We start from the raw sequence: 27,871 nt of genomic DNA on the forward strand, positions 1-27,871 counted from the left end.
GCATCATGAAGTTCAGAGTTTCCATTAACTTTAAACAAGACTTGGAATATTGAAGAGAAATGTAGGGCCAAGAGAAAGGGATGGACATAAGAAGCTAAATTCCAGTCATATGAATTAGGTGCAAAATGAAACCCAGTATAATGCATACAAAATAAAACTCTGTGCGATGCTGGAGTTTTAAAGTCAATTAAAATGTTAAAACAAGGCATCTTCCTAACCATTTTAAGGAAGGTTACGGAATTTCAGTGTTTCGACATAGCTTTATACAGTTCTCTAACTAATTAAGCATGGTTAAAGTCGAATTTGGAAAACTGTGTATTAAATGAAGAGAACAAAATAGAAACTTGAATTGGAATTGCTGTTCCGAGGTTTCTTAAACTAGTGTGTAGCTAAACATGGCTAGAAGCAAAAATCAGAGAAGACAGAGCTGGAATAATGCAAAAATTTCTGTTTTTTTTATTCTGTCTTTAGGGAAACTGTATCTAAAACATCTGAGTAAATGTTTTTTTAAGTCAATGAATTCTAATAATTTGATTTCTATAAGCTTCTTTAAAATCTTCATAAAAGTTACAAAGGCAAAGATAGGCTTGATGGCTTGTTTATATCCTTCCTCTTTCAAATGTTTATGTTGCTGTGTTCTATCTCTGTGGAAATAGCAATGTGTGTATTAAATTACACTATTTGCTTGAGTGTCAGTACTCCACTTCCAGATTTAATAGTTCTTTAACCTGAGAATTAAAAAACTTGAATTCATTATAATAGAAATAGCTGATAAATTTTCTATAATATTTACAATTAGAGAAAACTAGATCTATTTATTATGTCTTCCAGTATTTATAAATTAAAATGGTATAATTCTCAGATTATTTTAATAACTTTTAATTACTTTAAACCAGTGGTCCCCAACTTTTTTGGCACGAGGGACCGGTTTCATGGAAAACAGCTTTTCCATGGACCAAGGATGGGGTGGTGAGGAGGGATGATTTTGGCATGATTCAAGTGCATTATATTTATTATTAGATTCTCATGAGGGCGCAACCTAGATCCCTCGCATGCACAGTTCATAATAGGATTCGTGCTCCTATGAGAATCTAATGCCGCTGCTGAACTGACAGGGGCTCAGGGGGTAATGTTGCTGGCCTGCTGCTCACCTCCTGCTATGTGGTCCTGTTCCTAACAGGTCATGGACCAGTACCTGTCCACAGCCTGGGGACTGGGGACCCCTGCCTTAAACAATATGTCATGAACATTTTCCATTTATTGATATGTGAACTAAGATATCAGTTTATTGCTATCACAGCCTATAATTTATTTAACAATGTACCAGGATTCTGTTATGCCATATACTATAATCTACTGAAACACTGGTGAACATCTGAATCATTTGCAATATTTTGATATTACAAATAGTATAGGTATAGAAATCTTGTGTGTCCACTTATGACTATTCACTTGAGAAAAACTTCCTAAAGTAGGTTTGCTAAGTCAAATGTTATGTTAAAAGGAAAGATTTTCCATAGATTTTAACAAATTATTGTACATGAAAAGTTGTACTAATGAACTCACACAGACACTTCAGCAGTTTATAAAAGTTCCAGCTTCCCCACATTCCCATCAATTCTTGATGGGGTCATTTTTTTTCATCTTTGAGAATTTGATAAGCATTAGTATTTATCAGATATTAAGCGTCTCAGTTTTATTGTATTTCTTTGATTCCTAGTGAAATTTGTAATTCTCTCTCTGTTTGAAACACTCTGTGCCAGACAAAGGAAACCACAACAGCATTTATCCTCAATGTCAAAGAACTTAACTAATGTGTCATTTCTCCGAATACTTATTTCTATTACCAAACCCTTAAACTCACTGTATGGGTATTGATCCTCTGTTGTGTAGATTTCAAAACCATTCCTGAGTAAACTGTAAGTAAGCCAGTGAGCATTTGGAGAATCAGGTGGACTCCAGGAGAGATTGATAGCAGAAGAACTTTGAACTTGTCCTCTGGGCGGAGGTTGCTGGAATGGAGCTAAATTACAATGAAGAGAGCATTTATTAGCAAAGCAATCAATAAACAGAAAAGCAAACTGAAGTAAGATATCCAGCAAAGAGGCCTTTCTCATTCAGGATTACTTTATCAAGAAGACATGTGGTTTACCAAGACATTAATAAACAAAGGGTTCATGAGTTCTCTAAAACAAAGCTTTTTATCCAAAAGCATAAAAACAACTTTTTAGGTCAAAGCATCTGGCATAAATATAGATGGGGGTAAAAAACCACAATAGTTTACATTAAGCATTTCTTTCTTTGCCTTTTTTTTTTTTTTTTTTGAGAAACCATCCAAGGATGTATAACATATATTTTTTTTACACAGTTAATTTAAAGTTGACATAAGTTCCACTGAAACTTGAAATTTAAGTAGCATAATCTTTGGATTTTTGAGCGGAAGCTTTCCATTCCATTAATCACAATGCTTTATCTTGCTTCAGAGAGCACAGTGTAAAAGAAAGAATAATATTTGGTGATATAAATAGCTATGGATGTTAAATAATCTAAATATTATCAAGAAACAATTCGAATATACTATATGAATGTACCATCATCTGTTAGAGGTGTTTTTAAGATGTGATACGATTGCTTATCAGGCACATAAAAAATAAGAACATTCATCTAACTACTTAAGTGACGTTTTCCATAATACAAATATATACCATGAAAACACTGTATTCTGTCACTGTAAATTTTCCTTAGTCTCCCTGCTTTTGAGAGTGAGTTTTCTTCTTTTCTTCCCCAGAATACACAAACGTAAAGGAGAAAAACAACAGCTAAATATTTTTAAGGATAATCAACCACCAGTTTATGTACTACTTTCTAGTTTAAACAAGATGCACAATCCCCCATCCATTTAAAGAAGCACAACTTAATCAAACATTCTCATTAAATAAGATGTCAAGGGTACAGGTTGCTGTGTTACCTTACTTTTAAACCATTAATATTTTTGTTTTAAGAAATATGTAAATATAGTGTACAGAAAAGAATCCATTAATTAATATTTTTATATGAAATATCTACAGTCATTAGAAGCCTCACTAAAAGAAAGCACACTTAAAAAAAGTAACTTGGGGAGAGCTTTCAAAAGGGTGGGAAGTACTTTCAAAAGGGTGGGCAAAAGAGATGGTGCACTACTCTCAGGTATGGAAACTGCAGAGCTTTTTCGCTATTTATGTCAGGGTTTCTCAAGCCAACCCTGAACCCTGGGTCTAATGATTCACTGGGAAGACTCAAGGACTCATCATATAGTCCTACTCATGGCTAAAATTTATTATAATGAAAGGTTACAGAATTCATCAACAAAGGGAAAAGGCATATCAATGAAGTCCAGGGGAAACCAAGCACAAGCCTCTAAGAATTCTCTTCCAGTAGAGATAGAACAGGCCTAATTCCCCCAGCAATGCATTATGAAAATGTGTGTAATGTGTTGCCAGTCAGGGAAGCTCCTTAGAAACTCATTGCACAGGGTTTTTATTGGGGGCTGTTCATATGAGCAGCCTCTGTCTGGCATTTACCCAAATATAAGACCCCCACAAGGAAAGCAGGTGTTAAGCCTAAACCATACTTTGTACAAATGTTTAAGTGCAGTGGTCCTCTCTTATCAGTTCTGGGGATAATGTGGATCCAGATGCCAGCCAAAGGCCAGCTTTGTAAGCAGGTCTTTCTAAAAATAAGCAGTCAGGCTTGCTATGTTAACTCTTCTCTGCACACTGTCTCTAGCTTAAATGGGGACAGAACTCAGGGACAGAAAGGACTGTATGAAGAGCATCACCTGACAGGAGCTATGACCACTCATGGAGGGATGCAGTTAGCTTGAGGCTGCTTCTACGTGGACACAGGGAGTGGGGAATTAAATATTTGACTTCCTTTTCCACCTGCCCTCCAGATGTTTGGTGGGTCCCTCCTAGCAGCTGAAATCAACTAACTAAAAGCCAGAGGGCAATGGAGGCTGCTGATGCAAACCACATACAATCTTGGAGGACAGAGCAAAGTGGAAAAGTAGAGAACAGTAAAATGAAGTTATTCTGCAAACTAGGCAAAGACTTCCACCTCAGAGCTATTGCTAATTCACCAGGACCCATGAGTGATGAACTCTTGTTTAACAGATATAATATATGAACTCTGTCTAAAAGATATAATATAATCAAATTGTTACGGATTTCAAGAGCACTTTGATTTTTATACAACACACACACACACACACACACACACACACACATGTTTTTGTCCATGGTTCCTGGCTCATAACTTCCACAGCCCTTGTTAGTTCCTTGGTGACTAACACAGTAAGCATGTCTTTTGTTGAAGTATTGGTGTTTTGTCCAGGGGTCCTGAAGCAGCTTCAGAGCAATTTAAAAGCAATACGGGTGAAGGACAGTCTTCTGTTACAATACTGGGGAGCTTTAGGCTTCAGAAGTAGGCCTCAGAAAATAGGGTCTATCTCTGTTCTGTTCTGCTTCTACCTGTTCCTTTTTCTCCCCAAGGCAGGCCACAGAAACTAAAAATGTACTCTAATCTTCCTCCACCTTTCTGTCTTAGAGCCAGCCATAAGGAAATTCTCTGACCTACCTTGTCTGATTTTGGGTTATGAGACCCTCATTTTTGAAGGGGTCTTGTCCCATACCCTGGAGGAATGAATGCTGCAGAGAGAGGCCAAGAAGACTCTGAATAGGCAGCTTTGCTGGGTTTCCCCACTCAGTAGAATAGTATGAAATCATACTCCCTTTTTCTTTAAATCACATTTCTACATATCTGTCCATGTGTTGAAGGCCAAAAGAATGAGGGTCATGATCAACTCAGTATACCACTGGAGGCTATATGAGTAAACAGCAAGTTCCCATGAAAGCAGGATGTTGGCAAACTGACAAACTGTATCTCCACCCAGAAGGAATGCTGAGGGCAGTCACAACACAGGCACAAGTGTTTCTTGTGATTAGGCAAATCTGAAGCCTGTTAGTAATAATATGAACCTGTGATCAATCAAGCAGCTGACCAAACATTACCTCCTCCCCCCTGCTCTTTCTACCCAATAAATACAAAGGGCTGTGGAAGCTCAGGCAGCTGCCCTTGCTCACGAGAAGCAGGGATCCCCTTCTTCCCATGTTACCCTTCCTTTGAAATACTTTTGTTTATAGTTTTCATTTCTGTATTCATCCCCCTTAGTTCAGTCTTGTAATGATGGTCTCAAGTAGTAACAGTAGTAACTGTCGTAGTGATGGTCTCAAGTGGTAATTGTGGTAGTCTGCCACATCCATGCTTCAGTCATGCTTATCCAATGAAGTTGCTATAAAGGGTCGAGGCAGGCAGATCATGAGGTCAGAAGATCGAGACCATCCTGGCCAACAAGGTGAAACCCCAACTGTACTAAAAATACAAAAATTAGCCAGGCATCATGGCATGCACCTGTAATCCCAGCTACTCAGGAGGCTGAGGCAGGAGAATCGCTTGAACCTGGGAGTCAGATGTTGTAGTGACCCAAGATCGCCACTGCACTCCAGCCTGGCAACAGAGAGAGACTCTGTCTCAAAAAAAAAAAAAAAAAAAAGGGTCCAAGAGGCCATGGTTGTGGGGCAGGGGGACGGTGGAGGTACAGGGAGAGCTCCAGGTAGTTAAACGCGTGCAAGTTCCTGGAAGGTGGGACACCTAGGGAGAACATGGAAGCTCTGCTCCCCTTTCCACGTGTCTTGTCCTATGCATTGCTTCATCTGTATCCTTTGTAATATCCTGTATCATAAATCAGTAAAAATAAGTGTTTCCTGAGCTCTGTGAGCTGATCTGCCAAATTAATTGAACCCAAAGAGGGAGTCACAGCCACCCCAATCTATAGCCAGGGGGTTACAAGCATAGGCAAAATAACCTGGAGCTTGTGAGTGGTGTTAGAAGTTGTGGGCAGCCTTGGGAACTGAGCCCTCACCTGTGGAATCTGCCACTACTTCCAGGTATATAGTGCAAGAGTTGAACTGGGTTGCAGGATATTAATGCTGCAGAATTGCTTGTTCACCAAAGTAGTCTATGTTGATAGTGGTGTGAGAACAGAGGGGGGGGGAAAGTTGTTTTATTCTACACAGCACTGAATGTAAAATATATAAAATTCCGTGTATTATGAATAGGCTTCCTAAAGACAAAGTCTGATCCTAAGGCAGACAATATTTATATCATATGTTTTAAAATATTCAAACTAGATATATGCTCATTGCTCTCCTTTTGTCTTTTTCTTCTTTGGAATTTGCATTGTTCTATTAACATTCCAACAGTCTATATGCCTATTTAGACATAGGAAAAGAGTAGCAACAATCTCATAATGACACATGAGAAAAGAATTATTTCCGAATAGCACCTTACATTTTTGAATTCATGGATTTTGCATATTTGATATGGTCACGTTGATCGGTTGAACACTGACAATGCATTTGACCCTTTCAGTGGATTTTAATTTAGGGTTTGAAATCCTGTTGTTCTTGGTGGAGCCACAAATATCATAAACTGCCTCATTTATGGCACTCTCAAACAACCTTGCAATTCATGGCAATTTAACATTTTTTAGTGAATATTAGTGATTTCATCTAAAACTCTGCATGCTATCAGGAACACAACAGATTTCAGAGTTAGAGCAATCAAAACTGACCTTCAGATGATTTTCTAAGGCAGCAAAATGCTTTGGGGATGAATGAAAATGAAAGAGAGAGAGATGTTTCACTCCCATGTCAAAGGGTGTAGAAAATGATTTGCATTACATGAAAATTTCCTTGGCAACAAAAGTTCTTCACACACATAGGCTCTTTCCAAACATTTAAGCTGATTACTTGCTATGACCATGTCAACCACAATCTTGTCTGACTCCACAGCATAAATAAATAGTACCTCTTTGGTATTTAAATTGAAATTTTCTTAAACCAGAAGGTTTAGATGACTTACCAACAATTTTGAGAATAGTATTACATCTTGGGCATGAGAAAACTTGACCCTTTATGTGCTTGAAGTAGAATTCCTAGAAAATGTTCACATATTCATTCAATCAAAATTGCCAAGAATGCTATTTGCATATGCCAGACTCCCTTTTATGGAATGAGAGTATAATACTGTGACTAGATCCATCTCTTTGGGAACCACGAGCTTGAATCTCCAGCTTTGGAACTTTGGTAGTTGTATTATTATCGTCAAATATTGATTGGACGCTCTGAGCCTTTTCTCATTTATATTAGGAGAACGATAATGTCTCCCTGTCAAGGTTATTTTGAAGATAAGGGGTGTGTGTGTATGTATGCACATATGTATGTAGGGGTGTGTGTGTGTATGTGTGTATAAAGTAGTTGCTCAATAAATATCACCTTTATTTCCTCTACCCTCCAGTAGGTTGGAAGGCATCCTTGATTCTTACATCCCAAGAATTATAAATGGCTTATTTGGCAATAAATGCGCACAGATAATATATACTAATGGGAAAATTACTTCTATCTTGGTATCCTAATAGAAAAGTGATCACACACGGATCCTGCATGAAACTCATGAGACATTGGAGAGCACATGGCTAAGCATGAAAGGAACAATGAATAGAAATAACATTGCAGAATTATACTATAGGTTTCCTGGAAACACACAGAAAACAGATAATGTACAAATCTTCATCTCCTTGGTTAAATTTTTATGCATTATAAGTGAAATTGCTTTCTTAATTTCTTTTTCAAGTCATTCATTGCTGGCATATAGAAACACAACTAATTTTGTGTGTTGATTTTGTAACATAGAACATTGCTGAATTTGTTTACTAGCTCTAGTAGCTTTCTTGTGAATTCATTTGGATTTTCCACATATAGAATCATATCATCTACAAGTAAAGAACATCAACTTTCTAATTTGGGAGACTTTTGCTTACTTTTTCTTGATTACCTGCTCTGGCTAATATGTGGACATTTTTGTATTATGTCCGATCTTAGATCTCAGTCTTTCATTTTTGAATATGATGTTAGCTATAGGGTCAACTGCATTTTTGCAGAGATGCTTGGGTAATTCAATGGGGAAAGGATAGCAATTTCAACAAATGTTAATGGAACATTTGGATATCTATGTGTCAAAAAATAAAAATGAAATAAAAAGCTTAGATGCTTAACTCATACCATGTATAAAACTCATTCAAATTATTTCATGGATCTAAATGTAAAAGTTTAAGTATAAAACTTTAAAATAATAAAGGAGAATTTTTTTTTTTTTACATTGAGTCAGCCCAAAATTTCTGAGATAGGACACAAAAACATGACCCATAAAGGAAAATCTTAGTAAATTGACTTCATGAAAGGTAAAACCTTTTGCTCTTTAAAGTATACCATTAAGAAAATGAAAACCAAATCCACAGAATGGGACGACTATTTGCAAGTTTTATCCCAAATTAATAAGGAATTCTTTAACTCAGTAAGAGGACTAACAACTCAACTACAATACAGGCACAATATTTGAAAGATACTTTGCCAAAAATCACATGAATGACAATACACATGAAAAGATGTTCAACATTAGTCACCAGGAAAAATGCAAACTAAAACCACAACGAGATACTACTACACACTCACTGAATGGCTATAATGAAATAGAGTCAATGCCAAATGGTTGCTGAGGCCGTAGAGTAACTGGACCTCTTACAAATTGCTAATGTAAATGTAAAACGATACAGCCGTGTTGGAAAATAATTTGGCAGTTCCTTAAAACATTAAAAATATATTCAGTATACAAACCAGCCTTTTTATTCTCAGGATGTAAAGAGATATAAAGACGAATGTCCACACAGACACTTGTAACCATATGTTCATGGATGCATTATTCATAATAGACCAATACTGAGAACAATCTATGCATCAGCTGATCAATGGATAAACAAAATATAGTATATCCAGAAAAAACTACTCAGTAATTAAAAGAATCTACTGAGACATGCAACCATGTGATTGAACCTCAAAAACATTTTGTTAAGAGAAAGAAGCTAGATACAAAAGCCTATACATTGTAAAACGGCTAAATGTTGTATACTTTCATTTATATAAAACTTCTGGGAAAGACAAAATTATCTCATCAAAGACCCTATAACTAGTTTTTTGGGGCTAGAGGTAGGAGTCGTGATTGCCTGGAAATAGGCACAAAGGAACTTTTTTGAAATGACATAAGTGTTCTACAATTGGATTATAATAATGCTTGCACAGGCCGGGCGCGGTGGCTCAAGCCTGTAATCCCAGCACTTTGGGAGGCCGAGGCGGGCGGATCACAAGGTCAGGAGATCGAGACCACAGTGAAACCCCGTCTCTACTAAAAATACAAAAAAAAATTAGCCGGGCGCGGTGGCGGGCGCCTGTAGTCCCAGCTACTCAGGAGGCTGAGGCAGGAGAATGGCGTGAACCCAGGAGGCGGAGCTTGCAGTGAGCCGAGATCGCGCCACTGCACTCCAGCCTGGGCAACAGCGTGAGACTCCGTCTCAAAAAAAAAAAAAAAAAAATAATAATAATAATAATGCTTGCACAAGTATAAATTTACTAAAATCCATCAAACCATATACTTGAAGTGGTTAAATGTATAATATGTAAATTATACTTTAATAAAGCTGTTAGTAAAAGGAGAGCTAGAAGAGACTCTCTGGTAAGGAGAGATAAAGAAAAATGTGGATATAAAGATGAATAAATAACAATGAGAATAGTGTCAAGAAGACAAACACTATTAAACAATAAGTGGCTAACTGTATACTTGTGTGTGTGTATGTGTATAATTTTAGTTAAGTTCATAGAAGGTTGAACTAACTGTAATATCATTCACTAAGAAAGAATACAGAAAATGGGAATATTTAATTTATGTTAATTCCTGTTTCGCTTCCTCTCAAGAAGCATGGCTATCATTTTGAAAGCATGAAACCAATATTTAAAGGAAAGAAGTGAATCACTCAGTAGGGAAATTGACTATAAGAAAAGGTCTAACTACTTTATTTTAATTCAATCCTCTTGCATTTTGGAAATTAAATCCTAGGATTCCTACCTTGATAGCCCGCCAGAAAAACACAAAAAAACAAAAAACAAATCACAGATGATATTACTAAACTATTGCTAGTGGCCCCTAGAAGATATAATGAGGGTTATAATCCTGCAGTTCCCAAACTGTGTAGTGAGGTACCATGAGAAATTTTAATTTTAAATGAAAGCACTTCTTGACATCTGTGGGATACAGAGAAAAATACTAGCCAGAGGTAGTTCACTGTGTCAACAATAGATAGCACTACGTTCCTTTCAATCTCATCATATCTTTGTGAAGCCAGTTGTTCTGGCTGCTTCTGCTAGGATCCAACACAAGGACCATGTGATTATCAAGCTGGAACAGGAGAGAAGGCTGGCACCCTTCATCCTCATGCCAACATTTACATTTTTCTGCTCCCCTCCTATTATCAGTGTCCGTCACTCTAGCTATGTTTTGACCCCCTTTGAAGACAGGCATGTTGTCTCATTTGTTTCTAATAAATTGCCTCTGCTGATGCTGAGCTTCTAACTTTACACAGTGTTTTTGAAAATTTTGTTAAAAACCTAGGAGCGAAACCAACGCCTGGCTCGGAGCAGCAGCCTCTGAGGTGTCCCTGGCCAGTGTCCTTCCACCTGTCCACAACTATGGGGAACATCTTCGCCAACCTCTTCAAGGGCCTTCTTGGCAAAAAAGAAATGCGCATTCTCATGGTGGGCCTGGATGCTGCGGGGAAGACCACGATCCTGTACAAGCTTAAGCTGGGTGAGATCGTGACCACCATTCCCACCATAGGCTTCAACGTGGAAACCGTGGAGTACAAGAACATCAGCTTCACTGTGTGGGATGTGGGTGGCCAGGACAAGATCCGGCCCCTGTGGCGCCACTACTTCCAGAACACACAAGGCCTGATCTTGGTGGTGGACACCAATGACAGAGAGCGCGTGAACGAGGCCCGTGAGGAGCTCATGAGAATGCTGGCCGAGGACGAGCTCCGGGATGCTGTCGTCCTGGTGTTCGCCAACAAGCAGAACCTCCCCAAAGCCATGAATGCAGCTGAGATCACAGACAAGCTGGGGCTGCACTTCCTACGCCACAGGAACTGGTACATTCCGGCCACCTGCGCCACCAGCGGTGATGGGCTCTATGAAGGACTGCACTGGCTGTCCAATCAGCTCCGGAACCAGAAGTGAATGCGACCCCACTCCCTCTCACTCCTTTTGCCCTCTGCTTTACTCTCATGTGGCAAACGTGCGGCTCGTGGTGTGAGTGCCAGAAGCTGCCTCCGTGGTTTGGTCACCGTGTGCATCGCACCGTGCTGTAAATGTGGCAGACGCAGCCTGCAGCCAGGCTTTTTATTTAATGTAAATAGTTCTTGTTTCCAATGAGGCAGTTTCTGGTACTCCTATGCAATATCACTCAGCTTTTTTTATTTTAAAAAGAAAACTCAACTCACTACTCAGTGCTGAGAGGGGATGTAGGCCCATGGGTACCTGGCCTCCAGGAGTCGCTGTGTTGGGAGAGCCGGGCATACCCTTGGCTTTAGAGCTGTGTTGAAATCCATTTTGGTGGTTGGTTTTTAACCCAAACTCAGTGCATTTTTAAAAATAGTTAAGAATCCAAGTCAAGAACACTTGAACACACAGAAGTGAGACCCCACCTAGCATAGATTTGCAGTTTTGGCCTGGATGCCGGTCACCAGCCCAGCTGTTCCCCTCAGGAACATGTGGTGGTGCAGCAGACCGCGATCAATTCTGCATGGTCATAGTAGAGATCCCCACAACTCGCTTGTCCTTGGGTCACCCTGCATTCCATAGCCATGTGCTTGTCCCTGTGCTCCCATGGTTCCCAGGGGCCAGGCTGGGAGCCCACAGCCACCCCACTCTCCCGCAGGCCGCCCCACCCACCTTCAGGCAGCCTATGGGAGGCAGGGCCCCATCTGTCCCTCGGTCACCTTGTGGCCAGAGTAGGTCCGTCGTCCCCAACCCTCGTGCTCGCTCAGACACTTTGGCAGGATGTCTGGGGCCTCACCAGCAGGAGCGGTGCAAGCCGGGCAGGCAGTCCACCTAGACCCACAGCCCCTTGGGAGCACCCCACCTCTGTGTGTGATGTAGCTTTCTCTCCCTCAGCCTGCAAGGGTCTGATTTGCCATCGAAAAAGACAACTTTTACTTCTTTCTTTTGTATTTTGATAAACACTGAAGAAGCTGGAGCTGTTAAATTTATCTTGGGGAAACCTCAGAACTGGTCTATTTGGTGTCATGGAACCTCTTACTGCTTTCAATACACGATTAGTAATCAACTGTTTTGTATACTTGTTTTCAGTTTTCATTTCGACAAACAAGCACTGTAATTATAGCTATTAGAATAAAATCTCAACTATTAAAAAATAAAAAAATAAAAAAAAATAAAAACCTAAAACAGATGCAGAAACAACCACAAACAGTTGAAAGACTGTGCTCAGTATGATGTATCATGATTTTAAAGAGATCAAAAACCAAAAGGAATATGTCCAGCGAAGAATCATTAGGAATGTGAAAGTTTTTAAAAATTCTGACAAATCAGAAACACTTGGAAAAAATGTCCAGTTAATAAAATATAAAAGTAAATGTCTACCACTACTAAGAATTGTAGGCTAGCTTTCCAGTGACATGACTATCCAGTTTTGCCTGAGAGATAATTCCCAGACTGTGTCTCAAATGCAAGAAAGAATAGGTAGCAAAAAGTAAAGCAGGTGCCAATATTTTCACAAAATTAGTGGCAGAATCAGTCAGAAATCACTAAGATTAGATATCATAATTTCATAAATGATGATCTACAACTCATATCCAAAAGGAATATGCTAGAATTTTTGTTGCATACAAAACAATCAATTGTATTGCTAATCAATATATGACACATCATAATTAAGTGGCCAATGAAGTCCAGATTTGTGTTTAGACTGTATTTATACATGAAAGGAATTACGATAGTTCCTTCCCAAAAGAAGCATAAATACCTAGCTTTACTTATTCTGAAATCCAGAGGGACTGATGAAATGTGGGATGCTGAAGAGAAGCTACACAGGTACAAAATATCAATACATCTTCTTAATCACTAGCTACGTCCTGCTTTCCATTACCTCAAAATCTAGTACAGTTGTTTTGGAGTCCAATATTCCATTACTTATCTCTCTCCCTCTCCCCTTAAATGTAGATAGCAGAGTTCCAGACATGCTGGTTTGTGATGATCTGTCATGACTTGTGGCGTTTCCTATCATTGTGACTCATGACAGTCTCAGGACACCCCAAGGAGAATATGCATAGCACAATATGTTGTAGAGGGCTCCTACCACATGTTCCCAGCAGGCATTTCTTAGGAATTCTGGAAAAGGTAAGGATGTATGATCTTGAAGTAAATATAGGAAAACGGTCAATATGTTAGGAAATTGTAGAACTGCAGGTGACCTTGTGAGGTCAATGCAAGGAACTGAAAAGTGATGTTGAGAAGTCAAAAGATACTTACATGTAATCTTTGGCTTTAAGGAATTAAAAATATAAATGTGAGAGATATTTAAACGAGTGTAACTTAAAGTAGAAAGAAATATCAATTATAGGTGAGTAATATGCTGTGGTGGATGATACTAATTATTGTAATATCAATAAACAACTAATGATATAATAGTGCCCATAAACTTTGGGGGATGGAAGAATATCAAACTTATAATAAACAAGAATACACCCTTTATTTGTTAAAAACAAACAAACAACAAACAAACAAACAAAAAACTTACATGGAAATGTCTTTGTGTGGGTGACCAACGATTTTGGTTTAACCAGTACTGTCCTGATTTTACCACTGAAAGTCCTGTGTCCTGGGAAAATCTTTGGTCTGGGAAAACCTAGGACTTTAATCACCTCATTGTTGATTTCATTCCAAAAAACCATTGTAAATTTGCCACTGTGAACATAATTGTATTATCATTTCCAATTGTCTAACCAAGGAAAAGCACACATATTTCACTGAATGTATTTTTTTTTTCCATTTCTTACCTACATTCTTCACATTGTACTAAGTCTGATGAGTTCTAAATGGAGAAATAAAACAATGAGATGCAGTCTCCTGTAAGATGCTGCTTCACAAACAAGCACTGAGCCAGAGTTCACTTACTTTTGCTGCAACCCAATAGATTGTTGACATCCAAGTGGCTTGCACTGGGAACACAAGCATCACACTTTGAGCCAGTGACAAATTGTTTACAGAAACACTGGCCTGTGACCAAGTGGCAGGTTTCATTCAAGGCTCCTGAGAGATGACAATTACAAGGCTGACATCTGAAAACAAGACAAATAAACCATCAAAGAGAATAGTGTTTTGATTAATAATTCATAGTATAAGTTACACCTACCCATAAGCATTGTAGAGTAAGATGGTTTATTTTAGCCAACAAATTGAAAAGAATCTTGAGCTAAACAAATATAGAATCAACATAAAATAAAGGAAAATAGAAAAGATGTTTATAAAACTACTGCTCCTGGTAAAACCTGTATAAAGCTTTCTCTTTATAAACTAACTAATAGCAAAAAAAAATTATATTGTTTTTTAAAATCCCACAGTATATCTTGTAGATTAGTTTGAATCCATTTGTTCAAATAGGAATACTGTAAATTTTGCTTTTACAAAAGCAGTTCTCCTGTCAGCTAAAAATTTAGATTAGGTACCCATAAAATTATCTTTTCAAGTGACTATCCAATTGCAAAATAGAAAACCAGGGGTAAATCATTGCTCTCCCTAAAAATCTTAAAATTCTATAGTTAGTTCTATGAAGACTAAATTTCACTAAGAAAGTTGCTTGAGGAAGACAGGTTCAAATATTGTTGATGCCTTAATACGGGTTATATTTCATCTTCTATTTTATGAACTAAACTTATCTATCCACAATGGTTGGAGAATACAGTATTATTCTGATTTATGAAAAGATGCAAATGATGTGAACATAATAAGATAACTTTACTGCAGCTTAAATTTCTTGGATCCAAAGTTGCCTGTAAAAATACCAGTAGTGGCATTTTGCCACAATAGAAAATAAAATTTGTTCCCTCACAGTGAATTATTCAAACATGTAGCTTATGCCAATGGCACTGATTAGGATAAGCAATGTTAGTGCCATGAGGTATTAGAGAAGCAAAACAGCAGATGTAAGAAGACCACTCACCATTAAAAAGGTACTCTCCTTGTGGTATGTTTAAAATGTCAAAAGGATTCACCTATATGTTCTAATAAAGATGCTGAATGGACGGAGTTACTTTTCCCCACTGCAATTTTTACAGTGTGATCTCTTGAGTAATCATTCAACACCCTTAAAAAGGCTGATAAAAGCTAAGACTGCCAAATAAGCTGCAAATTTGTTTTATGGACTAATATCCCCTTGGGAATAAATAAAGTACAGTTTTTCTTGAAAACCACTGTACTGTAGTTTGCCCTTTTTATGGTCATGATAAAAGGACATTTTCCCCCTTCAAACAACTGTATTAGGTCTTTTATCTATACACATTATATCAGAATTTCATTTCATGTAGATGTTTTGTTTAGGTTAAGTTTTAGAGCTGAGAAAAGTATGTATTATAATTAAAATGGAATTATAGATGCAAAAAATTTGATTTGCTCTTAATTTCATTATATGCTGTTATGTAGAGTCTATTGTTTATAGGCTTTTAATATAATTTTAGTGAGCATAAACAATAAGAGAAAAGCTTCTCTCAATGTGTGTGTGTGTGTGTTTGTGTATATATGTATAACTGCACCACTCATGTGTGTCTCTTGAGTATTTCAGTTTTTATTACCATTCACTCCTGAGGCAATCACACTTATTTTACATATAATACATTTAGAATAATAGCTTCCAGTGTATAACATAATTCCGTTCTTTGGTGTAGTTCTATTTTTTTCCATCCAAAGCATGCAGTGTTTTGAGCAATTAAATGTGTCTGTTCTTGATTTCATAGTCTCTTTTCCAAGCCATTGTTATAGTCAACTTATCTGACTTGTTATAATCGCTTGACTTCAGTAAGAATTTTTCCTAAATGAAGTTAACAGGAGAAGACTTTTCTGAACATTGTAGTTTGTTTTTACCCCAAAGGACACTGGGGATAATTTTGTAATTAAGGATTAAGAAAAATGATTCCTTTAGATTTCTCAGCCACTCAAATATAATTTTAAACATTTCCAAGACTCTTTAGCAAATAAGCTACAAGTTTGATGTCATTTTATAAGTTATCCCTCCTCAAGAGTACCTCCTAAATGAAATATATTTCACATTTATTGAAACAAAATTATACATAATAAAGGAAAAGACATTTTAAGCTTAGAAAGAGAAACACCAAACTAAGATGAATTGCAATATTGATTTTGCCAGGATAAATGGTTTTTGTAATATTAATATAAAGAAACCTTTATTACACTGACTCTCTTGGTACAGCCAGAGCTTCTCCCGCAATCTGTTTAAAATCTTCATTTTTCATCCTTATGGGAAAACCTCTCTTGCTAAATGGATTTCATAAAGAGTAATCTGTCAAGATTTATATAGATAAACAATTTATGATGTTTATTGACCAGTTCATTATGGTAAACAAAACAGGAGTAAAGCATCGCTAATCTCTGCCAGCAGTTTGCTATGATAGTACTCTTTGGACCCTTACATAACTCAGTATTTACTGGTTACAATGGGAAAGAAGTTGGCCTCTGTCTCCTAAATCACAAATTTATATACTTTCCTTTCCTAGGAGTTTCTTCCAGTTGTGGAAACAGTGAGAGAAAGTGTTATCCTAATGATTACTGTTGAAGAAACCTAACTATTAATGAAAGGAATATGTTTCAGTAATGCACGTCATTGTCAGAAAATTCATCATCTGAGGGAGAACTACTGTAGGAGGCCCAGAGATATATCCCAAGATATATAGGTCACTTTATTGACATTTCTCTTTGTACACCCCTCCTCTGTCTGGGTCCTCAGCTCATGGGTACTATCAAATTGATTTAAATATTGATTGACATAAATAACATTCATTGAGGGCCAGCTATGTTCCAGGACTGGAATAAACATCAAGGATATAGAGATGAATCATATAGAATTGCCCCCGTCCTCAAGGAGCTCACAATCTCGTATGCAAGATAAAATGGAAAGAGCATTAACAAAGATGTATCCAGACTCTAAAGGTCCAGAAATGGGGCAACTCACCTAGTCTGGTAGCAGAAGAAGGGATGGGAAGGGTAATTTTAAGGAAGAGTCTTGGAGGAGATGCTTGGGCTAAATGTTAAAAGATGAGTAGAAATAAGCCAGGTAAGTCGGCGAGGGGCAAAAATAGAGAAAAAAATAAAAAGTAAAACAAGGTATGAAATTTCAAGCAGCTCAGTACTCTTGGATGTAAATTCAGAATGGGAAATGGTGATAGGTAAACCTGGAAAGGTGAGCAGAAGTAAGATCATGCTACCTTGGGGCAGTGGCAAGGAGCAATGGAAATGAGCAGGATAGACCTGAGAAATGTTAAGTAAAATTGGTAGAATGGGATGCCGAATTGAAAAGAGAAGGGAGGATAGGTATAGAGTTACTCCTGGTCTTCTAACTTGTTGACAGGGATGATGAGACATCATTCAACATAAAGAATGAAGAAGAAAGAGAACTCCAATTGCTAAGGGATTTTAGATAAGGATTATTAATAAACAAAACAGAAAGAGACTTCAAGGCAAATTGGCAAAATTGGGCCGAGTTTTTTTGTTTGTTTCTTTTTGTTTTTTTTCCATCAGTGCCTAACACAAAGACTAGCACACAGTAAGGATTAGCTAAATATTGTCGGATACAGGAATTGATTGTGAATAAAGCACCAGGGAAGCTTTAGACTTAGGATAGGACACCAGAGATTAATCCAAACATGGTTTGTAGCTCCAATAACAGGTTAGCTCTTTTGAGCCCCTTTTTATTGGCTTAACTCTGTCCCCCTGGCTAACCTCACTCCCAGGGAATGGACAGCTTTCTTTAAGAGCTGGTCTCTGTTCAGATTCTCTTAGACCAGTGTTCTCAGTTCACAGAATTCGGTGAGTGCTACAGTGCCCTCTAGGGGAGTTTGGTTTTCCCCGATTAACAGTGGAGTTGTGGTTTCATTGAGCTTCTTAGTTTCCCTTTAGTTACAGCCTATTAACAACATCTTTATTCTCTTGGAGGTGGAATTAGAATTATAGGAGAGGGATTTGAGGCTTGAGCATCCATGTTGTGTGAGCTGAAAGCCATACTTACATGACTTATTGAACAAGGAAATACGAGTGTCTCATCTGAAAGGGAGAAGTTAACAGTGTGCAAACCCACCCTTTTTGGTGAATTTCCCATGCACAAATAGAGAAACTCATAAGAGCTGGACCAGGGGCAGTGACTCCCTTGCATCCAGGCAATAGTGACAGCTAAGTCCAGGCAGCTTGCTTAGCAAGGTTCTGATCTGAGAACACTATCTCTTTCTCCTTTGTTGACACTCCACAAATTTATGCAAATACCTAAAGAACTGTAAGATATGATAGCAGAATCAATTTTTTAAAGTGCTCTCAGAAAGAAGAGAGATTTCACTTATTCTCTATGGTCTCAGAAGGCAGAAATAAGACTAGGCAAGAAAGTCAAGAGACTGCAACTTTTTGGTCAATATAAATAATATATTTCTATTTGTTGCAGAATTACAGTTGTTTGAAATAAACATGAGCTACTTCATGAGATAGTGGGGTCCTTTTAGTTCCATGTTTTGGAGCAGAAGCTGAATGGCCATTTACCAGTTATTCTGAAAAGGTGATTTATGCAGAGAAATGTATAGGGTAGAGTTTAACCAAAATTACTTTTAAGGTTCTTTCCCAGTCTATAAAGTTATGATTCTATTATGCTTAGTGAGAATAAGTAATTTGCCCAAGGTGACAGTAAATCTAGTTACAAGGTCAGCAATCTTTATCTATAAAGGATGAGATAGTAAATATTTTAGGCTTTGCAGGCCATGTGAACTCTATTGTAACTCACCTCCGCTGCTGCTGCTATAGTAGTAAAGTAACCACAGAAAATATGTAAAGAATTAACATTGTTGTGCTCCAATAAAACTCTATTTACATAAACATGTGGCAGACCCCCAGGCTATAGATTGCTACACTCTGGCAGAGCAGGTCATATTATGCTCACCCCAACAATATCCAGGTTCTAATCCCCCAAACTTGTGAATGTTACCTTACTTGGTAAAAGGAATTTGCAGATCTGGTTAAGGATTTTGAGATGGGGAGATTATCCTGGATTATCTAACAATGCCCAATGTAATCTAGGGTCCTTATAAAGGAAGGCAGGAGGGTAAAAGTCAGAGAGAAAACATGTAAGGACATAAGCAGAGGTCCAAGGAAACACTGCTCTGCTGGCTTTGAAAATGAAGGAAGGAGCCATGAGCTAAAGAATGTGCGCAGGGCACAGTGACTCACGCCTGTAATCCCATCACTTTGGGAGGCCGAGGTGGGAATTCAAAACCAAACTAGCCTGACCAACATGGAGAAACCCTATCTCTACTAAAAATACAAAATTAGCTGGGGGTGGTGGTGCGTGCTTATAATCACAGCTACAATGGGGGCTGAGGCAGGAGAATCATTTGAACCCAGGAGGCAGAGGCTGTAGTGAGCAGAGATTGCAGCATTGCACTCCAGCCTGGGCAACAAGAGCAAAACTCCATCTCAAAAAAAAAAAAAGAAAAGAAGGAAAGAAAAAAAAGAAAGGAAGAAAGGAAGAAGAAAGGAAGAAAGGAAGGAAGGAAGGAAGGAAGGAAGGAAGGAAGGAAGAAAGAAAGAAAGAAAGAAAGAAAGAAAGAAAGAAAGAAAGAAAGAAAGAAAGAAAGAAAGAAAGAAAGAAAGAAAGCAAGCAAGCAGGTGGTCTCTAAAAGCTGGGAAAATCAAGGAAATGTTTTTTTTCCTAGAATCTGCAGAAGAAATACAGGCCTGATTTTAGCCTAGTGAAACTCATTTAGAGCCTCTGATTTCCAAAACTATAAGATAATAAAATTTCATGTTGTTTTAAGCCACTGAGTTTGAGGTAATTTATTCCACCAGTAATAGGAAGCTACTATATCTGGTCTAGTGGAAAAGACAAAACTGAAACCTGGATATTCTGATGTCCAATTGCGTGTTATTCCTATTACATCATATTGAATAAATGCTACTAATACATAAAAACTGATACTTCTTATTGGATCGTATATCATCTAAATTAAGGGAGAATATATGGTTTGGCAGCCACAGGAGATTGCAAAAATCGCAACTCTTCACCTCTCCCTCTGTGCAGGTCCTTTGCAGCTAACTGTATAGTTAGTTCTATCCATCACAAAGGAGAGTCTGTTTATCCCCCACCACTTCCAAACGTGGTCAAGCCTCGTGCCTTGCTTTGGCCAGTAGAATAAGGCAAAAGTAACATCCTGGTGGCTCAGGCCTCAAGTGTCTTTGCATGTTTCTGCTTTCTTTCTTGGAAATCTGCCACTACCTTGTGAGAAAGCCCTGCCTTGGCTGCCAGATGATGACAGGCTTGTGGCCCATTTACCCTGTCACCCCAGATGACAGCCAGCTGTCTGACAAAGAGTCACTGAGGAGAGGGAATCTATGAGGCACACTCCCTAATTTTTCCATTATCACACCATAAAAGGAAATCAGTTGACAAGAAAGTTATCTGCTTTCATTTGAAGTCATTGACCTGGTTCTCAGAGAAAAGACCAACTGAGATCAATCAGAAAAAAGGCCTGTGAAAAGATTACTGGACCAAATCTATAACCTAGTGCTGAAATGTAGAACGTGTGCAGTAAAACCAAAAATAATCTGGGTATAGAAGAACTTCCCTGTATTTATGCTCCAAAAGTCCGAGCCTTTATTCTCCCTAACCAGCCTTGGTGTCCTACCCTCTATGGACAACTTCAGTGTGTGTCAGCTAGTAAATGGGACAAATAGTGACACTACTAACTCCTTTAGGCTTAAAACAAGGTAACATAGAATATAGAGAGGGTACATCATTAGGGAAGAAACTTTTGGGAGTTGTGATGTGTGGTTGTTATGTAAGACAACTGTGGGGTACCAGATGAACTGGAGCAGTCCTGGGGGCTACGGGGCAGAGCAACAGGTCAACTTGAGGATAGTGCCAGTAAGTGCAGGGTGTCAAATACGGGTCTCCACTACCAACTGAGATGAATTAAATATGGTCCATTTTTGTCTCATTGTTTTTGGGTTAGACAAACACTGTATACTTTTTTGCATTATTGATTTTTCAGTGGGCAGATTTTTTTTTTTTTTTTGCTTCATTGTTTTCGATACTGATTAAATCATGTTTGCTTTATGTGTCAGAGGTAAATGGAGTAATGTTTGCACTAGGATCAGCTTTTTTAAATCCATGCCCCCTTTTTACTGGTAACTTTTGAAGAATAAAGTTTATTTTGAAGAATAAACTTTCTGCTTGGTCACAGAAAGTTGTTGTGTTGCATGGATTTTTGTTGTTGGTTGTGTAGTTTAGGGTCAAGGTCTGTTTTATTTTATTTATTTTGCCCTTGGGAATACAAAAAAATGTGTAGAAAATAAACTAAGAGAAAACAATATAGCAAACCTTGTTGCATCCAACAAATAGAGCATGAGGAAGGTAATGAATATGTGAACTAGACAGATAAGGAGGTGAAGTTATTTTCCAAATTGATGAAGAAGTAACGTGATACTTGTATCTTCCCCTTTCATAATAAGATACTTACAATCTACTGTATATTTTGAAAATTAATATTTTAATTTCCATTTGTTATAACTGCATTGTAATTTTTATAAATGTAAACATTTCTATTTGTAACAACCTACCACAGTGCCTAGATTTCAAAGTAGATTCAATTGATTTGCAATCTACTCTGTTTTCAAAAAAATTGTTTTAACATCAGGTCACAGCTGTTTCCCTATACTGCATATCTGTATACATTTACACTACGTGTGATTTTTTTCCTTTAAGAAACGAAAATTTCTTATACTTGATGGAATCCCATATATCTTAGCCAATTGTTACATATTTTCAATATAGCTAATGTTAGTGTATACACAATAACAACCAGAAGTCAAAAAAAAGAAAAACGGTTTAAGAATAGTATAATTCAAAAGAGGAGTGAAAAAACATAAAAAAGAGAAAACCCATTTTTATCTCTTTTCAATGTTGAACGAAAGTCCAAACTCAAGCAATTCTTGTTGTCATATTTTAAAATATCTTTCTCCATGCCCTTCTGTGCTACAGGATTTCCTCTGTAATGATCATCAAAGTTGAAGTGAAAAGAGACAGCTGAATTCATCAGTAGGATAGGAGGGTCAAGTCAAGTTACCAGCATTCCACACGACTGATTTAGTAAGAGACAAATCCTGCTGATCTCCTTGGGTCCCATATGGCCATGGGAAGCTTTATTCTTTCTATTCTTTTTAGAGAGTAGCTCTTCTTTCCATAGCACTTTCCAGCAGTAGCCCGTAGGCTCATTCTACTTAACAACAGAGCCAATTCTGCCAGACCTGAGAAGAAATCTAAGCCCCACTCAAACTTGGGAAGTTTGGACTTAAATAATTATTTGGAGTTTTATGTCTTTTTCACCAAGATGATGATAGAATGAGATGGCATGAGACTAATTTTTATTTGGGGGGAGATGAGGAAGTAATGGTTAGTTCTGTGCTGACTATATTAAAAATGAAATGCACGAGGGACTTGCAAGCGTAAACCTCAGAGAGACAGCTGGCTACAGGCCTAGATTTCATGGCAGGCATGATCATATGTTTGAGAGCCATTAACATGTATGTAGTGATTGAAATCAGGGACACAGTTGTGGAAATTGAAAGGCCATATTAAAAAGGAATAACCAACAAAAGAGATAGAAAACAAATAAGAGAAGTAGAATCTCAGAAGCCAAAGGAAGAGGTAATTTTAAGAAATAAAGCGAAACAATAAAATGACCAGCACATTGAAAAACCGTGAGTCATGAGAAGCAATCATAAATCAGTTTTACTTTTGTCTTTTACTAAATGTATAATATGGAGCTAATTCCACCATGTTCCATGTGGATATAAAATGAGTTAGTCACATGGCTTTTCTGGTCTTTCTCAGGCAATAGAATGTCCTACAGTTACTTTACATTGCAAAATACAAATTCAATTCAGAAAATAGAATGTCTAATCCTGTATATTAGTCAACACTCCAATCTTTATTTAAAGAACAGACACTTTCAAGAACATACTTCTCTCCCTTTCATCTAGCTAGGACATGATGAAGGCAGCAAGGCTATGACCAGAGAAGGTAGATTGGTTAGCCTGTCCCCTCATGTAGAGCCTGCAGGAAGGGTAGAAACTCAATGGACGAGCACCACCCAAAGCAGTCTATTGTTTCTGGTCCTGCATATACATAAAACTGACTTATCACTGACAGTAGTACCTTCCTGACTTCTTCATTCATCTTTCTCACTATCAGGTATCACTCGCCTTTTGTTTTAGTGCAGTCAGATGCATTTTCTTTTTGACTAGTTGCTTATTAATTCTGTAGCCCACAGGAATCTTGTCCTTTTCTCTACACAGGCCCCTTTGTCTTCTAAGTGGTGCTTTGAGCACACACTAAGACAACCTAACCCTGTCTCTCTTCCTTGTGGTCTTTGTCTGGCCATGAGAAATACATAGTCTTCCTTGTCATGATGAACTCTGGGAGTATAAGATATGGTGCTGGGAAAATTGGCTAGCCATAAGTAGAAAGCTGAAACTGGATCCTTTCCTTACTCCTTATACGAAAATTAATTCAAGATGGATTAGAGACTTAAATGTTAAACCTAATACCATAAAAACCCTAGAAGAAAACCTAGGTAATACCATTCAGGACATAGGCATGGGCAAGGACTTCATGTCTAAAACACCAAAAGCAATGGCAACAAAAGCCAAAATTGACAAATGGGATCTCATTAAACTAAAGAGCTTCTGCACAGCAAAAGAAACTACCATCAGAGTGAACAGGCAACCTACAGAATGGGAGAAAATTTTTGCAATCTACTCATCAGACAAAGGGCTAATAACCAGAACCTACAAAGAACTCAAACAAATTTACAAGAAAAAAACCAAAAACACCATCAAAAAGTGGGCAAAGGATATGAACAGACAGTTCTCAAAAGAGGACATTCATACAGCCAACAGACACATGAAAAAATGCTCATCATCACTGGCCATCAGAGAAATGCAAATCAAAACCACAATGAGATACCATCTCACACTAGTTAGAATGGCAATCATTAAAAAGTCAGGAAACAACAGGTGCTGGAGAGGATGTGGAGAAATAGGAACACTTTTACACTGTTACTGGGACTGTAAACTAGTTCAACCATTATGGAAAACAGTATGGCGATTCCTCAAGGATTTAGAACTAGAAGTACCATATGACCCAGCCATCCCATTACTGGGTATATACCCAAAGGATTATAAATCATGCTGCTATAAAGACACATGCACACGTATGTTTATTGCGACACTATTCACAATAGCAAAGACTTGGAATCAACCCAAATGTCCATCAGTGACAGACTGGATTAAGAAAATGTGGCACATATACACCATGGAATACTATGCAGCTGTAAAAAAGGATGAGCTTGTGTCCTTTGCAGGGACATGGATGCTGCTGGAAACCATCATTCTCAGCAAACTATCGCAAGAAGAGAAAACCAAACACCACATGTTCTCACTCATAGGTGGGAACTGAACAATGAGATCACTTGGACTCGGGAAGGGGAACATCACACACTGGGGCCTATCATGGGGAGGGGGGAGGGGGGAGGGATTGCACTGGGAGTTATACCTGATGTAAATGACGAGTTGATGGGTGCTAACGAGTTGATGGGTGCAGCACACCAACATGGCACAAGTATCCATATGTAGCAAACCTGCACGTTATGCACATGTACCCTAGAACTTAAAGTATAATAATAAAAAAAAATAATAATAATAATAAAAAGATATGCAGGGCACTGTCTTCCAACTTACCTATCCAAATCTAGCTAGACTGTTTCTTGTCAGTTAGATTTGCCAGATCTAAGATAGATATCAATGCACTGGTCTCTCCAACTGCAGGAGACACATGTCACCTTTCAAAGGATCAAATAAGACCTCTTCACTGGACTCAAGTGGAAAGCACCACCAACCCCTCCCTTTTTCCCACCAGTGAAACCTTTTCCCTCATTCTATCTTTTCCTTAATCTATTTTCATTTATTATATCTCTTTATACACCTTGTCTTTGATTTGCATGAGAATTTAATAGTCACATAACTAGTTCTTGAATGTCTACATGTTGCAAGTTCTGCTAATGTATGTATCACGCATGGTGAATAAAGAATGAATGAGAAAGAAACGAAATGAAGAAGAAAAAAATCTGCTGCTCTTTTATTGTTTAAATCATGTTTTCTTGAATCATAGTGCTCTTTTTAAATCTTAGTAAGTGAATGAAGAGTGAGAGATTAGACAATAACTTTCAGGGCTCATAAAGCAGGGCAGAATCAAGGGAAGGAGGTTGTAGAATGAATAGCATTTTTGTAGACAGCTATGATATTATCCATAGAGAGATGTTTGAGTTAAAATAAAGGGAGGATTTGATGGAGCAAAGATCATGGAAGGGAGGAACAAGAGTAGGAAAACAGGAAGGGATTATATCAAGAACAGCGAACAGGTTATTTTTAGACAAAAATACACATGGTTTTCTTCTAAGACTAGATAAAAAAATTAAAAATGTGTGACACTGTAGACAAGCTGGAGGTGGAGAAGAGATAATCTGGAGATACTTATATCTGGTTTTATTTTGTCTATGAGCAGAGGGCCAGATTATCTGCAAGGGCAAGAGCATAGAATTAAAACTGAGGAGACTGGCAGGAGCTTAAAAGGAGAAAGAAAGTAAATTGATAAGAAGTATATACACGGTAGTGCTTCACATCAGCATAGGTACCTGATCTTTCCCCAAGTCCTCACAGATCAGGGCAGGTATAGGGTGATCATCCCTGGAGCTGACCCCACAGTACAGCAGAAGGGAGTCTGCAATCAGGTACTCAAAAGGGTCAGAATAAAAAAGGTTTTGCCTCAGGCTAAGAGAAGACAGTGAAGTTAGGCATGGGGTTGATCAAAAGAGGAGTAAGTAGGGATAATGGGCTAAAGATTAAGAGAAGTTAAGGAGCAGGTTATGTGAGGCTTCCAGGGTCAATTGGAGTTGGAAAGATATGATATATCCATAGAATAGCATTCATGGGATTAGGAAGATTTGAGAAATAGAGAAATTATAAGTGATCACAAAATCCAGAGTGTAGCCATAGAAACGGGTTGTTGGAGTGGGAAGTGAATTAAGAGGCCAAAGAACTGCATCAGTACATTTCAAAGTCGTTTAAAATAATGGCAGGAGTTAGAAAAGGGGGAAAAATAGAATCCCTCTCCTGGAACTAGAAAGATAAGAACAAAGGGGATTGATATGGTTTGGCTGTGTCCCCACCCAAATCTCATCTTGAATTGTAACTCCCACAATTCCCATGTGTTGTGGGAGGAGCACAGTGGGAGGTGATTGAATTATGGGGCAGGGTCTTTCCCCTGCTATTCTCATGAGAGTGAGTAAGTCTCACAAGATCTGATGGTTTTACAAAGGGGAGTTTCCCCGCACAAGCTTTCTTTTCTCTGCCACCACGTGAGACATGTCTTTCACCTTCCACCACAATTGTGAGGTCTTCCCAGACACGTGGAATTGTAAGCCCAATAAACTTTCTTTTGTACATTGTCCAGTCTCATGTATGTCTTAATCAGCAGCATGAAAACGGACTAATACAGGGATGGAAGAAAAGTGCTACCATTTCCAAGGACAATTTGTAATTTTAAAAAGGTAATTCTCACCACCCCCATCAATATAACAGTAGTCAACTAATATGTAAAGATATCCAATCTCATTTATATAAAACTTGTGGATCTTTTTGTTTAAAACATACGCTTGGCTTGGCCTGGCGCGGTGGCTCAAGCCTGTAATCCCAGCACTTTGGGAGGCTGAGGCGGGCAGATCACGAGTTCAGGAGTCCAAGACCAGCCTGACCAACATGGTGAAACCCCGTCTCTACTAAAAATACAAAAAAAATTAGCCAGACATGGTGGCATGCACCTGTAATCCCAGCTACTCAGGAGGCTGAAGCAGGAGAATCCCTTGAACCTGGGAAGCAGAGGTTGCAGTGAGTCGAGATCGTGCCACTGCACTCCAGCCTAGGCAACAGAGTGAGACTCTGTCAAAAAGAAAAGAAAAGAAAAGAAAAATCCCACACTTACTCTGAATCTTTCATATTTTTAGAAATCTACTCAGCTCCTCACACTTTAGCTCTATTCTCTAGACTCCAACCTGCCCTCATTCTTTTTGTGTATCTGAAGTCTGCTTTCTCTCTCTCTCTCTCTCTCTCTTTTTTTCTGAGACAGGGTCTCACTCTGTTGCCTGGGCTGGAGTGCAGGGGCACAATCTTGACTCACTGCAGCCTCGACCTTACAGTCTCAAGCAGTCCTCCCACCTCAGCCTCCCAAGTAGTTGGGACTACAGGCAAGAGCCACTGCACCTGGCTAACTTTTTATTTTTTATAGAGATGGGGTTTTGCCATGTTGCCCAGGCTGGTCTTGAACTCCTGGACTCAAGGGATCTAGTCACCTTGGCATCCCAACTTCCTGGGATTACAGGAGTTAGCCACAGTACTCAGACTGAATTCTGCTTTCTTTATTGTAACCTCAGTACCTTCTAAAAATGTAACTTATACCCACTTCTTTGATCCTTCCTATTCCTTATCGATTTATG

The 27,871-nt window shown here is 38.3% G+C and overlaps 1 protein-coding gene and 1 pseudogene across 1 annotated transcript in view; one reads left to right on the top strand and one right to left on the bottom strand.

Annotated features, from left to right (window-relative positions):
- Positions 1-27,871, bottom strand: part of USH2A (usherin) — an 800,507-nt gene that overhangs the window by 576,279 nt on the left and 196,357 nt on the right. Inside the window, exons 15-16 of the mRNA XM_005540847.5 lie at positions 14,175-14,338; positions 1,865-2,023 (exon numbers count right to left, since the gene is read on the bottom strand). Of these exons, the coding sequence (XP_005540904.3) occupies positions 1,865-2,023; positions 14,175-14,338 (323 nt within the window). The remainder of the gene's footprint in view (positions 1-1,864; positions 2,024-14,174; positions 14,339-27,871) is intronic.
- On the top strand, positions 10,596-12,327 carry LOC102115409 (ADP-ribosylation factor 1 pseudogene; annotated as a pseudogene).

Source organism: Macaca fascicularis, chromosome 1, assembly GCF_037993035.2.
Source record: "Macaca fascicularis isolate 582-1 chromosome 1, T2T-MFA8v1.1".
Taxonomy (NCBI): domain Eukaryota; kingdom Metazoa; phylum Chordata; class Mammalia; order Primates; family Cercopithecidae; genus Macaca; species Macaca fascicularis.